The 17,324-nt window shown below is 40.1% G+C and overlaps 1 protein-coding gene across 2 annotated transcripts in view; it reads right to left on the bottom strand.

Annotated features, from left to right (window-relative positions):
• Positions 1–17,324, bottom strand: part of NLRC4 (NLR family CARD domain containing 4) — a 47,619-nt gene that overhangs the window by 16,225 nt on the left and 14,070 nt on the right. The window contains exons 4-8 of one of the 2 annotated variants that reach the window (XM_081590299.1): positions 14,624–16,609; positions 7,962–8,054; positions 7,641–7,811; positions 4,612–4,704; positions 3,789–3,956 (exon numbers count right to left, since the gene is read on the bottom strand). In XM_081590299.1, coding sequence (XP_081446425.1) covers positions 3,789–3,956; positions 4,612–4,704; positions 7,641–7,811; positions 7,962–8,054; positions 14,624–16,609 — 2,511 coding nt within the window. The remainder of the gene's footprint in view (positions 1–3,788; positions 3,957–4,611; positions 4,705–7,640; positions 7,812–7,961; positions 8,055–14,623; positions 16,610–17,324) is intronic. The other variant, XM_081590300.1, reaches the window with a different exon arrangement.

Here is a 17,324-nt window from a genome sequence, read left to right as displayed (position 1 = left end):
CCTCTGTGCCCTAGACCCTGTGTCCCACAACAAGAGAAGCCACCATGATGAGAAACCCATGCACTGCAACCAAGAGTAGCCCCAAAGTACAAGCACAGCAGCAGAGACCCAGTGCAACCAAAACTAAATTAAAAAATTAAGGGAAGGAAAGACCCAGAATCTCAGCACACTAAGAATTGCAGAACCTTTGGGCAGCCTAAGGACTTAAAGACATACACATCTCTAAGAGAAATTTTTCAAAGAGGGAGTTAGTCTTTAACGAGTACAGAGTTTCCGCCAGGGAAAATGAAGAAATTCTAGAGATGGATCGTGATGGTGGTTGCTTCAGTTCAGTTCAGTTCAGTCGCTCAGTCGTGTCCGACTCTTTGCAACCCTATGAACCACAGCACACCAGGCCTCCCTGTTCATCCCAACTCCCAGAGTCCACCCAAATCCGTGTCCATTGAGTCGGTGATGCCATCCAACCATCTCATCTTCTGTTGTTCCCTTCTCCTCCTGCCCTCAATCTTTCCCAGCATCAGGGTCTTTTCAAATGAGTCAGCTCTTCGCATCAGGTGGCCAAAGTATTGGAGTTTCAGCTTCAACATCAGTCCTTCCAATGACCTCCTTTAGGACTGATCTCCTTTAGGATGGACTGGTTGGATCTCCTTGCAGTCCAAGGGACTCTCAAGAGTCTTCTCCAACACCGCAGTTCAAAAGCATCAATTCTTCGGCGCTCAGCTTTCTTTATAGTCCAACTCTCACATCCATACATGACCACTGGAAAAACCATAGCCTTGACCAGACAGGCCTTTGTTGACAAAGTAATGTCTCTGCTTTTTAATATGCTGTCTAGGTTGGTCATAAATTTCCTTTCAAGGAGTAAGCGTCTTTTAATTTCATGGCTGCAATCACCATCTGCAGTGATTTTGGAGCCCCCCAAAATCAAGTCAGCCACTGTTTCCACTGTTTCCCCATCTATGTGCCATGAAGTGATGGGACTGGATGCCATGATCTTAGTTTTCTGAATGTTGAGCTTTCAGCCAACTTTTTCACTCTCCTCTTTCACTTTCATCAAGAGGCTCTTTAGTTCTTCTTTGCTTTCTGCCATAAAGGTGGTGTTATCTGCATATCTGAGGTTATTGATATTTCTCCCAGCAATCTTGATTCCAGCTTGTGCTTCTTCCACAAGACTGGGAGCTGACTGTGGCTCAGATCATGAACTCCTTATTGCCAAATTCAGACTTAAATTGAAGAAAGTGGAGAACACCCCTAGACCATTCAGGTATGACCTAAATCAAATCCGCTATGATTATACAGTGGAAGTGAGAAATAGAGTTAAGGGACTAGATCTGATAGAGTGCCTGATGAACTATGGACGGAGGTTTGTGACGTTGTACAGGAGACAGGGATCAAGACCATCCCCAAGAAAAAGAAATGCAAAAAGGCAAAATGGCTGTCTGAGGAGGCCTTACAAATAGCTGTGAAAAGAAGAGAAGTGAAAAGCAAAGGAGAAAAGGAAAGATATAAGCATCTGAATGCAAAGTTCCAAAACATAGCAAGGAGAGATAAGAAAGCCTTCCTCAGTGATCAATGCAAAGAAATAGAGGAAAACAATAGAATGGGAAAGACTAGAGATCTCTTCAAGAAAATTAGAGATACCAAGGGAACATTTCATGCAAAGATGGGCACAATAAAGGACAGAAATGATATGGACCTAGCAGAAGCAGAAGATATTAAGAAGAGGTGGCAAGAATCCACAGAAGAACTGTACAAAAAAGATCTGATCTTCAGATAACCATGATGGTGTGATCACTCACCTAGAGCCAGACATCCTGGAATGCAAAGTCAAGTGGGCCTTAGGAAGCATCACTACAAACAAATCTAGTGGAGGTGATGGAATTCCAGTTGAGCTATTTCAAATCCTAAAGGATGATGCTTTGAAAGTGCTGCACTCAATATGTCAGCAAATCTGGAAAACTCAGGAGGGCCACAGAACTGGAAAAGGTCAGTTTTCATTCCAATCCCAAAGAAAGGCAATGCCAAAGAGTGCTCAAACTACCGCACAATTGCACTCATCTCACACGCTAGTAAAGTAGTGCTCAAAGTTCTCCAAGCCAGGCTTCAGCAATATGTGAACTGTGAACTTCCAGATGTTCAAGCTGGTTTTAGAAAAGGCAGAGGACCCAGAGATCAAATTGCCAGCATCCTCTGGATCATCAAAAAAGTAAGAGAGTCCAGAAAAACATCTATTTCTGCTTTATTGACTTTGCCAAAGTCTTTGACTGTGTGGATGACAACAAACTGTGGAAAATTCTGAAAGAAATGGGAATACCAGACCTCCTGACCTGCCTCTTGAGAAATCTGTGTGCAGGTCAGGAAGCAACAGGTAGAACTGGACATGGAACAACAGGCTGATGATTGCTTAAGAACGTGAATTCCACAAAACTGTAGATTTTAAAATGGCTAAAATGGTAAGTTTTATGATGTATATCCTATAAATACTTTCTAGACAATCTGTGAGGGAAATGAAGGCAGTCAAGGCTGTTTTCAACAATCCTTTGCCTTAGGTAACATAGTAGTCAGCCTTCAAGTTGGCTCCAATGAGCCTCACCTCCTAGTATCCACTCTTTAGTGTTGTCTCCTCCCACATTGGGTTGGGCTGACTTGAGTAACCATAGGACATAGCAGAGATGACCCCAGAAATGATCTTCCCAGGCTAGGTCATAAAGGGTATTGCAACATCTAACTGATTTTTCTCTCGGATCTCTTGCTCTGGAGAGAGTGAGCTGCCATGTTGTGAGGACATGCAAGCAGTGTATGGAGAGGTCCAGGGATGAGAAACTAATGCCTCTTCCAACAGCCAGTATGAACCTTCCAACCAAGTGAGGAGCCACCTTGGAAGCAGGTTTCTAGCAGCCCCAGTCCACATCTCTACTGCAACGTCATGACACAAAGCCAGAACCACCTAGCTAAGCAGCTTCCAAATTCCTGACCCACAGGAATGTGAGGTAATGTTAATAGTTGTTTGTTTTATAGTTGGTTTAAGCCACAAAGTTTTGGAGTCATCTTACACAGACATGATAACTAATACAGAGAGCATGGGGACACATCAACTGCCTGAGGCTGCTGTGTCTTCTGTCATCTATGTATCTTTATTTGTTCCTGGATTATTTGGCAGCTACTTAAATATATTCCATGATCCTATTTACATTAAAATTACACTTGGGCTTCCCTGATGGCTCAGATAGTAAAGAATCCACCTGCAATGCAGGAGACATAAGAGATGTGGGTTCAATCCCTGGGTTGGAAAGACCCCCTGGAGAAGGGAATGGCTATTCACTCCAGTATTCTCGCCTGGAGAATTTCATGGACAAAGGAGACTGGGGTTCCAGTCCATGCAGTCACAAAGACTTGGACACGACTGAACGGCTAACATGTTCTTTCTTTCTTTTTCTTACTTGTTTTGAATACTCAACAAGTGACTTAAACATATTTCCCAAGATTGGAGGGGCCTTGCTGAATTTCAGATAGTTAAGCCCAGGAAGAGCAATTCCTAACATAATATACTTTATCAGATAATGTGAATGTTTTTCCTTTAAACACTTTAGGTGAAATGCTTGAAGACAGGCCAGTGTCTTCAATCATTTTACTCTTTAACATGTGTGAACACTCTTTCAATATGTTTGTATAAAAATAGGAGTCAAATAAATAAACAAATCAGATGCTAGCTAACTAACTAAATAGAACAAGCCAACTGAAGAACTTTGTGAGGGCTAACTTCCTTTCTCTTAGCTCTGTATACCTACCTAGAATTCTAATCTCTGCATCTGTGAGTCCCCAGTTTTTCAGCCCAAGCTTGACGAGCTGTGGGACGCTCTCCAGTTGCTCCAACAGTCTGGCCAGACTGACTCGTGTGTCACCACACCAGGGCAGCATCAGAACAGTTAGCTGTTCTAAGACGTGCAGCCTGTCAACTTGAAGAACCAGGGAACAGTTTCAGAAATTGGATCCATCTCAAAATTGATAAAGGATGAAGGGATGTGAGAGAAGGAATGACTATTATCTCTGAACCCTGCTCAGTGTGCAATAAGAATCTACTTGCTTTTTTGTTAATATTTTTATGGGAACGTTCAAGAATATACAAAAATATATAAAACTACATGTACTAATATGCCAACTTTCAACAAACACCAAATCATGGATAATCTTGCCTCATTGTCATCAAATTCCTTCCCTTCTATATTATTTTGAGGCAAATCTCAGACAGTAAGTACCTGGTTATTTTATTTTAACATAATCACAGAATTGTTATCACAGGCTTAAAAATCTTATTACTAACTTCTTAAGCAAATTTGTCTTGAATGTCATTCTCAGACACTAGCTCCCTGGAAGGAGGCAAGCAAGTGGGAATCTCAGGTGCAATGATATGGGAAAACTGATAACTCAAAAACCATTGGCCTGTATTCTTCAAGAGTAGTTTAAAAAAGGGCTACATTGACTTATGTAATGACTTTTGTTTTCGATAAGGTCCATCTAGTAAGGCATATGTGGATAAAAGAAACCGCAGGAGTCAGGCTCTGCTTTTCTGACCTTTTGAGTATTTGGTTTTGGCTAAATTGTCATTCTTACTTAGCTGGTGAAGAGCTTCTTTTCCATCCTTCTCCAGATGATTTTCAGATAAATCAAGAATGCTCAGTCTGGCCAAGTTATGAAGATTCTGAGCTGGAAAAAAGGAATTTCAATACAAAACAAGACTTTCAGGGAACTATAAATGCATTTTAAAATATCCTTAGAAGAATTCTGAGTTCTTGTTTTCTTTGTTGGTAGCATACAAAACATTATTTCACTTGATTAATATAATTATTCCAAAAAGGTCTCTGGAAAGATTTAATCCCCAGGTGCCACAGCTATGATTGATGCACATATATTTCCTGGTCCTAAGTTCTGACTAAAAAACTCAATTCACCAAAAGCTTAATGCAGCCTGGAAGATAGTTTTTATGTCATTTTGGCTCAGAGGTTAAAGTGTCTGCCTCCAATGCGAGAGACCTGGGTTCGATCCCTGGGTCGGGAAGATCCCCTGGAGAAGGAAATGGCAAACCACTCCAGTATTCTTGCCTGGAGAATCCCACGGATGGAGGAGCCTGGTAGGCTACAGTCCATGGGGTCGCAAAGAGTCGGACACGACTGAGCGACTTCCCTTTCCTTTCCTTTCCTTTAGTAAAGTCACTCTGCTTTTCTAGCCTTCAGCAGCTTCATCTTTAGAAGGAGGAAGTTGAAATGGATAAACTCTGAGGTTGCTTACAATTCTAAATACCCTATCATGCAGGAGAAACAAAGGAACAAAAACCAGATAAGATGAGCTATTCTTTTTGTACTCAGTTTAGATAATTTTGTTAATGTCATAGTTGTGATGCTAATAATAAAAACCTAGAAATTAAAAAAAGACAGATGAGAAAAACAGAAAACAAATAGCAAAATGGCAACTGGAAATCTATTCATATAAATAATTATATTAACTGGATTAAACATTCCAATTAAAGACAAAGATGAATAAAACTAGATTTTCTTTTTTAAAACAAGACCCAACTCCATGCTATCTATAGGAGATGTATTTTAATAACAAAAATACAAATATATTGAGGTTAAAATTTTGGGAAACTATATTACATGTAAACATTAATCGTAAATGCCATTGTTAGGCAGTTAGAATAGGAAAAAGGAGTCCAAAATGGCGGTGGCTAAAAGACAAAGAAAGGGAAAAGCCCGTGAAAAGGAAACAAAGGAAAATTTTGAGGACTAGAGTGAGAACCTCAGGTGAAACAAACACGCCCCCTTCCTGGCTAGCCCTAATTTGCATATGGCAGGCTCAGAAGGAAGGAGACAAAAACATAAAAAAGAGAGAGTCAAGGAAGGTTGGGGCCTCTCCTTTGGGGTCAGCCCGCCTTCACGCCTCAAAAGTGTACTATCCTTTGTTTGCTGAATAAAACTCTGAGCTGTAACCGAGCTGTAACGCTGGTCCACCGTTTCAAATCTTTGTTGTGGCGAGACAGAACTGACGAAATTACACTCTCCCAACACTATCACTCTAGTGAAGAACTGCTTAATTCTCTTCTTCATTTTCAGATATTTATCATGGTTGTTTAATTTAGTTGTAATTTTCCCTATCAAGACTGATTGGAAATATCCCCTTTAGAAATTAGTCAGTTTTTTAATGAATACATACTCTTGTTATAACATTAGCTATTATTATTTCTAATCAATCATATGAACCCTTTTCTTGAGTAAAGTATCTTCTGTGATTTGGTTAAAAATACAAACCCTGGGACTTCCCTTGTGGCTCGGTGGTAAAGAATCTGCCTGTCCATGCGAGAGACATGGATTTCCATCCCTGGTCCAGGTTGATTCCACATGCCACAGAACTACTAAGCCCATGCACCACAGCTACTGAGCCTGTGCTCTGGGGCCTGGGAGCCACAACTACTGAAACCTGTGTTCCCTAGAGCCTGTGCTCCTCAACAAAAGAAGCCACTTCAGTAAGAAAGCAACTAGAGAGTAGCCCCTGCTCATGTCAAATAGAGAAAAGCCCAAGCATCAACAAAGACCCAACAGAGCCGAAATAAGTAAATAATTTTTTAAAACCAGCAGAGCTCCTCTTCAAAAGGGTACAGCTGGTATTTTCAGTTCTAAACCTGTCTCTCCCCAGGGCAAGTGAAGAAGTAAAGGAGTGTGCTCATCATTCTTATGCTTCTCATTGTTTGTCTGGTCTTTTCTAATCCCTAGGTTTCTCTAACTTTTGGTTTACATTGGCATATACATAATTTTCTTAGGAAAGTTTACAGATTCCTAGCGGTTATGTATTCTGTTTTTTAAAGGGCTGGACCATCTTTTTCCCCAAATCCTAAATTAAAAAAAAAAAATCTAAATTGACCATATCTAGTTTATCCAGAAATATGCAAAAGTTTCTCCATATTTGGTATATACACCCTTTAGGAACTCAAGACTCAGCTTTTCTATTGATGCATATTACTTCCATCTTAACAGGGCAATAGGTAAGAATTAGGACAAAGAACATTGAAGAAAATCCTTCTCTCTCTGCTTTTCAATCTGTTATTTATCCATTCAACCAAAATTTTATTAAGCAGTTATTATATAACAGAACATGCCAAGTTTCAATCACTCATTTCTTATTTTCTTCCTCTTTACCCTCTCATGGGCTTCCCTAGTGGCTCAGCTGGAAAAGAATCCACCCTCAGTATGGAAGACCTGGGTTCGATCCCTGGGTTGGGAAGATCCCCTGGAGAAGGGAACAGCTACCCACTCCAGTATTCTGGCCTGGAGAATTCCACGGACTATATAGTTCACAGGGTCACAAAGAGTAGGACACAACTGAATGACTTTCACTTTCACTCACCCTCTCTTAAAATGACATCTTCAATTATCCCAAAATTCTCTCCTATTATTCATCCATAATAAATTTTCATTCCAATCACAGAGAAGATCATAAAAATAGGTTAGATATTACCTAGAAACCTTTATTATCTTTTCTAATTTCTCTAAAGACTAAATTTCCATTTGAGAAATTCAGCATGCCTTAGTATAAACATATCACATCTTTTCTTATACTGTTTTCATTCAGTTAATGTAGGCAGCAGTTACCTAGGGTTTTCACAGCATTTCCCGACAGGCAGCAGGAGACTAATTGAATTTCCTTAAGGTCACAGGGTTTGGCTGATACAGACTTGACTATGTAATCCATTCCTTCCCCTATATCAGACAAGTGGGTCAAACGAAGTAAGCACATCTTTTTCAGATTTGTCAGACCTTCAGCTGCAAATCAACGGAAAGGAAATGCATTAGGACACCAAGTACATAAAGGCTTTCTTGCATTGTGTAAACACAGTCAGTGTCAAAGAGTCTTAACTGTTCTTATTATTAAACTTATATTAATAAAAATATTAGAGAAAATAAAAATCTGACCTAGTTTTAAAGCGTCTTCCTCATTCATCTTAATGTTATCCAGTATGAGCTTCATAAGATTCTTCAAATTACCTAAGCTGTCAGTCAGACCACCTGCCAAAAGAAAAGGGATTGGTGTTCAGCTGTCGTTTACTAGATTTCTATGACCAATCAAAAGATTTTTGTTCTACCATGGGCAAGAAATGTTCACGAAATTGAAACAAATATATAATTTTTGGTCAGAGATAGAAGCATGTCTTTCCAATATAATGGAATTACACTGGAAAAGTAACTGGGACATCTCCAAACAGGTGGAAATTAAACAACACACTTCTATACAAGCATCAAATAAGTCTCAAGGAAAATTGGATAATATTTTGAAAAAATTATTATTAAAAAACTAAAATATATCAAAGTCACAGGTTTACAGTTGCTTAAAGGGAGATTTAGAGCATTGAATACTTATATTAGAAATAAGGACATTTTTCAAATCAGTAACCTAAGCTTACTTGAGAAACTAGACAGAGAAGAGCAACATAAACCCGATGGAAGAAGAAGCAATATGATAATAAAGATAAGGGCAGAAATCATTAAAAAATTGCAAACAGATAAACAATAGGGCAAAATCAATGGAAATTAAAAGCTGTATCCATGAAAAGATCAATAAATCTAGCAAGACTGATAAATAAAAAATGAAGAAAAACAAATTACCAATATCAGAAATGAAAAGGAAGATAACAATACAGAAATCACAGATGTTAAAAGAACAGAGGAAAAAAAATTGACAACACAGATGTGTGTGTTTTAGTTGCTCAGTCGTATCTGACTCTTGTGACCTCATGGACTGTAGCCCATCATGCTCTTCGGTCTATAGGTTTTTTTACAGATAAAACTACATAATTTCTTTTTTTTAATTAATTAATTTATTTTAATTGGAGGATAATTTCTTTACAATATTGTGGTGGTTTTTGCCATACATCGATACGAATCACCCATGGATGCACATGTGTCTCCCTGTCCTGAACCTGCCTCCTACCTCCCTCCCCACCTCATCCCTCTGGGTTGTCCCAGAGCACCGACTTTGAGTACCCTGCTTCATACATCAAACTTGCACTGAAAACTACACAATTTCTTGAAAACCCCAAGCTACTAAAATTTATCCAACATTATATAAATAACCTGAATAGTCCTATGTAACTAAGGACATTGAATTTGTAGTTTTAAATTTTCTCAAAAAAGAAAGCTTCAGGCACAGATAATTTAACTTGCAAATTCTACCAGACATTCAAAGAAGAAATAGCATCAATTCTACACAATAACTATCAGGAAACAGAAACACAGGCAACACTTCCCAACTCATTTTATGAAGCTACCATTAACCAACTCAGACCAAGAAAATAAAACAAAAGAAAACTTTGAAGCAGTATCACTCATGAACATAGAAGCCAAAATTCTCAACAAAATATTACTAAGGAGTCCATACAAACATAAAAAGAATATTATACTACCACCAAGTGAGCTTCATACAGGAATGCAGGATTGTTTTGATATTTGAAAATCAATCCATGTAATTCACTATATTAACAGTATAGAGAAGAAAAATGAAATGATCATATAAATTGATACAGCAAAAATATTTGTCATAATCTAATAACTATTCATGAGAAAAACTCTCAGCCACCTAGGAGAAGGAAACTTCCTCAACCTGATAAAAGCCATCTTAAAAAAAACAAAAAATGACAATTAATGTCATACTTAATAGTGAAAGTCTGAATGCTTTCTCCCTATGATCAGAAACAAGGGAGAATGTTCACTCTCATCTCTTCTGTTCAACACTATGTACTGCAAGTCATAATCAATGCAATAAGGCAAGACAATGAAATAAAAGTATACAAATTGGAATGGAAGAAATAAAAGTATTCTTTTCAGAGGGGACATGAAATAAGTTTATCATAGATACAGAGTACAAGATCAACACACAAAAGAATCAATTGTATTTCTGCGGCAGGGTCGGGGGGCACTGACTGTGGCAGTGTGTGCATGGGAACTTTTGCAGGAGGTCCCCATTATCTTCATTACCTCCAGAATAGTTTGGTCTCAGGTTAAACAACAGGGAGGGAACACAGCCCTGCCCATCAACAGAAAATTGGATTAAAGATTTACTGAGCATGGTCCCAGTAAACAAAATCCAGTTTCCCCCAGAGTCAGTCTCTCCCATCAGGAAGCTTCCATAAGCCTCTTATCCTTATCTGTCAGAAGGCAGAGAAAATGAAAACCACAATCACAGAAAACTAATCAAACTGATCCCATGCACCACAGCCTTGTCTAACTAAATGAAACTATGAGCCATGCCATTAGAGCCACCCAATATGGCCGGGTCGTGGTGAAGATTCTGACAAAACATGATCCACTGGAGAGGGAATGGCAAGCCACTTCAGTACTCTTGCCTTGAGAACCCCATGAACAGTATGAAAAGGCAAAAATATAGGACACAGAAAGGTGAACTCCCCAGGTCGGTAGGTGCCCAATATGCTACTGGAGATCAGTGGAGAACTAACTCCAGAAAGAATGAAGAGACGGCGCCAAAGCAAAAATAACACCCAGTTGTGGATGTGACTGGTGATGGAAGTAAAGTCCGATGCTGTAAGAGCAATTATTGCATAGAAACCTGGAATGTTAAGTCCATGAATCAGGGTAAATTGGAAGTGGTCAAACAGGAGATGGGAAGAGTGAACATTGACATTTTAGGAATCAGTGAACTAAAATGGACTGCAATGGGCAAATTTAACTCAGATGGCCATTATATCTATTACTGTGGGCAAGAATCCCTTAGAAGAAATGGAGTATCCCTCATAGTCAACAAAAGAGTCTAAAATGCAGTTCTTGGGTGCAATCTCAAAAATGACAGAATGATCTCTGTTTGTTTCCAAGGCAAACCATTCAATATCACAAGATCTAAGTCTATGCCCCAACCAGTAATGCTGAAGAAGCTGAAGTTGAACAGTGGTTCTATGAAGACCTACAAGACCTTCTAGAATTAACACCCCAAAAAAGATGTCCTTTTCATTATAGGGGACTGGAATGCAAAACTAGGAAGTCAAGAGACACCTGGAATAACAGGCAAATTTGGCCTTGGAGGACAAAATGAAGCCAGGCAAAGGCTAACAGAGTTTTGCAAATAGAACACACTGGTCATAGCAAATACCCTCTTCCAACAACACAAGAGAAGACTCTACACATGGACGTCACCAGATGGTCAATACCAAAATCAGATTGATTACATTCTTTGCAGCCAAAGATGGAGAAGCTCTGTACAATCTGCAAAAACAAGACCGGGAGCTGACTGTGGCTCAGATCATGAACTCCTTATTGCCAGATTCAGACTTAAGTTGAAGAAAGTAGGGAAAATCACCAGACCATTCAGGTACGACCTCAGTCAAATCCCTTATGATTATACAGTGGAAGTGACAAATAGACTCAAGGGATTATATCTGATAGAGTGCCTGAAGAACTATGGATGGAGGTTCGTGGCATTGTACAGGAGGCAGGGATCAAAATCATCCCCAAGAAAAAGAAATGCAAAAAGGCAAAATGGTTGTTTGAGGAAGCCTTACAAATAGTTGAGAAAAGAAGAGAAGCTAAAGGAAAAAGAGAAAAGGAAAGACATACCCATTTGAATGGAGAGTTCCAAGGAATAGCAAGAAGAGATAATAAAGCCTTCCTCAGTGATCAGTGCAAAGAAATAGAGGAAAACAATAGAATGGGAAAGACTAGAGATCTCTTCAAGAAAATTAGAGATACCAAGGGACCAATTCATGCAAAGATGGGCACAATAAAGGACAGAAATGGTATGGACCTAACAGAAGCAGAAGATATTAAGAAGAGGTGCCATCAATACACAGAAGAACTATACAAAAAAAAGATCTCCATGACCCAGATAATCACGATGGTGTGATCACATTCAGGGCTCAGATTCAGTCCCTGGTTGAGGAACTTAGATCCCACAGGCTATGAGGCCTAGCCAAAATTAAAAAAAAAGTGATTCTAAAATTTATATGGAAGAACAAAGGAACTGGAATATTTCGTAATTTTTTAGAAAAAGAAAAAGTAATTTGGAGAAATAATACTACCCAATTTTATGACTTACTATAAAGCAAAAGTTACCTAGACAATGGAGTATTGACAAGAAATAGGCATAGGTATTGGCAAATGGAAGAGCAATGGAAAATAGTATTCAGAATTACATCCATACAACTATAGCCAAATAATTTGGGCAAAGATAAAAACGTGATTCAAACATGAAAGAATGGTCATTTCAATAAACAGAGTAACTGAATATCCATAGGGAAGAAAAATGAACCTTGATCTAAACTTAACACTTTACACAAATGTTAACTCAAAGTGCATCTCAGATCTAAATGTAAAACGTAAAACTTCAAAAGAAAATATGGAAAAAATCATGTTGACCTGGGCTTATGCAAAAAGTTCTTAGATATGACACCTAAAGTGTGATTCACAAGGAGAAAAAGTGGACTGCAATAAAACTTTTGTCCTATGAAAGACACTGCTAAAGAATGAAAAGACTACAGATTGGGAGAAAATATTTTCAACTCACTTATCTGACAAAGGACTTGTATCCAGAGTGTATTTAAAAAACACACTTTAAACTCAACACTAAGAAAACAAATTAACCCAATTAAGAATGGGTAAAAATGTGAACAGACATTTCACTAAGTTGGCAAATAAGCGCACGAAAAATTTTCAACTTTTACCAGCCAACTCTGATGAGATAATAGTATGCATAGAGTTCCAGTTTCTTCATATCCTCAGCAGCACTTGGTATTGTTGTTTCCTTTTTTTTTTATTATTATAAAATGAAAAAAAGAGAAAAATAGGAAGAATACTAAGTGCTAGTGAGAATGCAGAGCAACTAAAATTCTCATGTATTGCTACTGAAAATGTAAAAGGTACACAGTGGAAAATAGCTGGGAAGTTTCAAAGTTAAACAAGCACTTGTCATATGGCTCAGCAGATCCAGCACTAGCTATTTACCCAACTGAATTGGAAACTTATTTTCACATAAAAGCTTGCATAATAATGTTTATAGTAGCTTTACTTATAATTGTCCAAGCTGAAAATAACCTACATGCCCTTCAGTAGTGACTAGATCCTAGCTGTAAGAAAAAATAAGTGCTGATTACAAACTCAAATGTCAGGGAGGGTGAGGGAGATGATGTTATCACAAGAAGTAGAACAGGTGACCTCTGTGTCCTACTGGAGATTATGTGTCTTGTCCAAAGAGCATAGGATCAGATCATGAAGCTCTAGCCAGTTGTTACCAAGTGCAGTTGTGAAGTTTTGTAATTTTCAAGAGAAATGAGAATCCTGTATTTCCATATGACATCTCCCAACTTCAAAATGGTGACAGCTCTTTCAAGGAAAAGAATCATTGTGAGGGAAGAGGGAAAGGACAGAGACTTTTCATTATAGATTATTTTATAATTTGGACCATGTGAATACCTTACTCAAAAAATAAATTTAAAATATTAAGAACAAAATATTGGCCAACATTAAAAAGGAAATTTTTAATTATATGTAGATCAAATTCAGCCTGTAAGTGACCAGTTTGCCAAATTGGCATGAAGGAATTGCCATCAAGAGGAGATGGTAAGCCTTCTAACACAGAAGGTAGTCTAATAGTCTGAGAAACTATCCAGAACCTCATAGAAGGGATTCTTGCATTGAGTAGAAGGTTGCAAAGCTTATCTGTACAAAAGATTCTAGGTTCTCAAAATGATAGAAAATATCCCCTACATGGTGACAAGTGAGACAAAGCCAAAAGGGAAATCATCTGTGGATAAAAACCAATCTCAGATTACAGTCACATAAAGCAAGGCTCCTGTCGCCTCATAACTACACAGAACTCAGCAGTCCCTGCTCTGGTCAACAGGAGGGATCTACACAGGTGTGGCTGGTCTACACAGGTAAGGGTCTACACAGGTAACCCTCACCTTTAGTGTTATTTTCATATTGTGAGCATAAAACTGCCCTTTACCCAGAAAGATTTACCCCATATGTATTGTGTCTGATGTCTCGCATTTCTTCATGTTAGACAAAACCTGTTCGCCAAATTTTCTTTCAAAATGAATGATACTTGGGGTGAACGTGGGACTGGGTATGCGCTGCAGTGTCCTAGTTAGGAGTCTAGTGACACGACTGGCCACCTGCTTCTGCAGGGGATCATTTAATGGGTGGTTTTCCTCCCAGACTTCAAAGAAGGACAGGTGATACTTGGTAGGAACGCAGTGAGTGTTGGGTTGAGACAGAGATGCTGAAAAGATGGAGGGGTCACAGAAAACAAGCTTAACTTACTGTATACATACACATGCACACACACACCTACATACACACACACACACACACACCACCACCACCATACACACTACCACATGGCTATGCAGTCAGACTACAGGGCTTCAGTTCTGGGAATCCACCCTAGGGCCTCCCAATCTGACAGCCTTCCCCTGGCAAGGAACGCTCTCCCAAGCCCTCCCACTTCCCTTCTAAGTCCTGACTCCTGATAGAAACTATTGGAAAATTTCAAGCAAAACAAATGATAGCTAATATTTCTGCAGTAAATAACCAGGTTGGATTATAGCTTAAACTGCTGGTGTTCACAATACCTGGCAGCCGTTGAATCTGTAGGTCATGGACACTCAAGATCTGCAGGTTTGTCGCAGATGTGATATGCTGCTCATCTTCTAGGGTAAGGGGACTGGCTTCCACTATGAGGGAGTGAATGTTCTTACAGATGTTAAGCACTGAACTGAGGCTTCCAGCCATTCCGACACATCTCTTAATGTGCAACCTGAGGCTTGTAGCTGAGCTGAATATTTTCTCCAGATATTTGATATCTTTCTTACTCAACTTGCAGAAATCCCGGAGTGTGACTTCCAAGGTCTTGAACTCCTGCTTCCAGTTGAAGAACAAAGACACAGCCCTGCTGGGAATGTAGGTTCCTGAGAACTCTTGATCCTGGGTCCTGCTTATGTCTTGTCCCATGAAGCCACAGCCTCCCCCATAGAAGTCCAGTTTAACGAAGTCCAGAGCACTTGCACAGTTAGGCAAGTCTTCAAAGAAGTCAAATAAGTAGTCAGGGATATTCTCTGAATTGATATATAAGCTTTTACCATGAAAGAAATCTTCAAATTCTTTGCTCAGGCTAGATGTGGATATACTCTCACGGAATAAGTTGATTCCACACTCTGTAAAGGAATTGATGTTTATGGCTTTCAGAATTTCTTGCACAGTGGTGCTTTTCATATTTTGTATAGATTCCTGCCTCCAGAGAGGCCTCTTGGTGACAGAAAGTCCAAGGAGACTGCCATGTTGATACACTGATGACAAGTGTTTCAGAACAGTCCGGGTGGCTTCAGCAGATGAGCCGCACGTGTACAGCAGCAGGTTGCTGTACTTGGATGTAATGTCTGAAATGGAAACCATTTTCTGCAGGTGACCATTCCCCTTGGTCACCTCTGCTGGTTCTCCAGATGTCAGTAAACTGCTGAGTCTGCGTCCTGCTGTGTATTCCTGGAATGATTGATGAAAGAATTTATACTTTGGCTTGAACCGTTGAGCTGTGTATTTACAGAGGAGTCCTGTTGTCAGCAGGACATCCTCATTCACATTGGACAAGTCATCTGGTTCGAAATCAAACCTGCAGGAGAACACACCCTCCAGAGCTAGGTCTCCACAGTGCTCCAAGCTCCGAGTGACTTCGCTTGGAGCCACCCCTTTACGTTTGTGCCTGTTTTTACTTATTAGCAGATCATAGAAGGCACAGAACAGCGTGGTTTGTGTGTGAGAGTGGAACTCACTTTTCCCCATCTGAATTGCACAAGTGATGACCACAAAGAGAGGGGTCTTCATCAGATTCCTCAGGCACCTGGATTTCTGAATTTGGAGCAACAAGCCGTCAGCGAACTCCTTTCTCAGCACTTCCTGGACGAGAGCCTGGGCACCACTCTCAGTCATGTCTCCCACCTCGGCAATCAGTGCCCCAAACTGCCGGATGTGCCTCAGGCTCTCCGTGGTGGTGGTGACGATAACCATATTCTTGAAGCGGTGGTTTTCCTTTATCAGGGCTTCAATTTCTGGGCAGTTCTGGGCCTTGAATTCATTGTAGCCATCAAGAAGAAAAAGAACCCTCTGCCGTAACTTCAGCAGCCTGGCCATGAAAGTCTGCTTACTGATCACATCAGGTATATCCAGGAGTTGGTCACACAGGGTTTCAAAGAGTCCACCCTGGGCCCTGCTCAGACGAAGAAAGAAGACTAATTTGAACTTGGTGAGAGCCTGGCACTCTCCGGACGCCCAGAGCATGGCGATTCGCTGCAGCAGAGTGGACTTCCCTTTGCCTGATTCCCCTTCGATGATGCAGGGGCTCTGAAGAGTGTCCAGCAGGCCACTCAGGGTCAGCTGCTCCAGGCGGTGATGGTGTTGGTCCTTCTTCCATAGCACCGGTTCTGTGAAGGTGATTTTCAAATTAAACATGATGTCAATATCTTCACCCAGGGGATAGAAGTTGAGAAAAGATGGGCTCTGATAGAAGTACTTTAATTCCTGAGCCAAATCATCTAAGTCTTCTTCTGACATCTGATGAAAAAGACCTGTTGGAGAAGAGCAGAGCTTAAAAAGGACCCAGTTCTGTGTCTCCCCAGAACCTAGTGTTCAGGAGGAGGATGGAGCAGTGGTGCTGAGAATCTGACTTTAATTTCCTTCCCCATTTCTGAACTGGCAGAAAGGGTTCCAGATATTTACTCCCGCTTTTCCCTGTTACCCTTTACCCTCGTTCCCCTTCTGTTTCTTCCTTTCCACCACCAAACTTTGTAGCAGCTGATTGGAAAGGAGAGGAGCCAGCGTTTGGGATAAGGAAAGTACATGAGACTAGTGGGGAAATGGCTGAGAATGATGGTCTGGGGTGACGCTCGGCAAATCAAAAGTTAACCTTGATTACTATTTCATGAAAAGCAGAATCATGCTTCTTTAGTCAGTCAGGCTCTCTTTAGCAGGGTGCTTGGATCAGAGTAGGTAGTCATGGGGCCACTTGTCCAAAGATGGTTCTCATCAGATTGAGGAATGTTGAAAACTACTACTGCATTGACATCTCTTTTTAGGGATGGGGGCACTTGGCATGATGGATCTTAGTTCCCTGACCAGGGATTGAACCTGTGCCCCCTGCAGTGGAAGTGTGGAGTCTTAACCACTGAACTGCCAGGTGAGTCCCTGCATTGACTACTTAAGTACCTTCATTGTCCAGTTTGATTCTGAAGTCAGACTATGCTAAATCATTTATTCCCTGACCTTGGAGTTTCTTATTTGGCT

Source organism: Giraffa tippelskirchi, chromosome 4, assembly GCF_054371585.1.
Source record: "Giraffa tippelskirchi isolate mGirTip1 chromosome 4, T2T-mGirTip1v1.2.pri, whole genome shotgun sequence".
In the NCBI taxonomy this organism is placed as follows: domain Eukaryota; kingdom Metazoa; phylum Chordata; class Mammalia; order Artiodactyla; family Giraffidae; genus Giraffa; species Giraffa tippelskirchi.
Note: the sequence above shows the minus strand (reverse complement) of the source record. Positions and strands in the feature narration are given on the sequence as shown.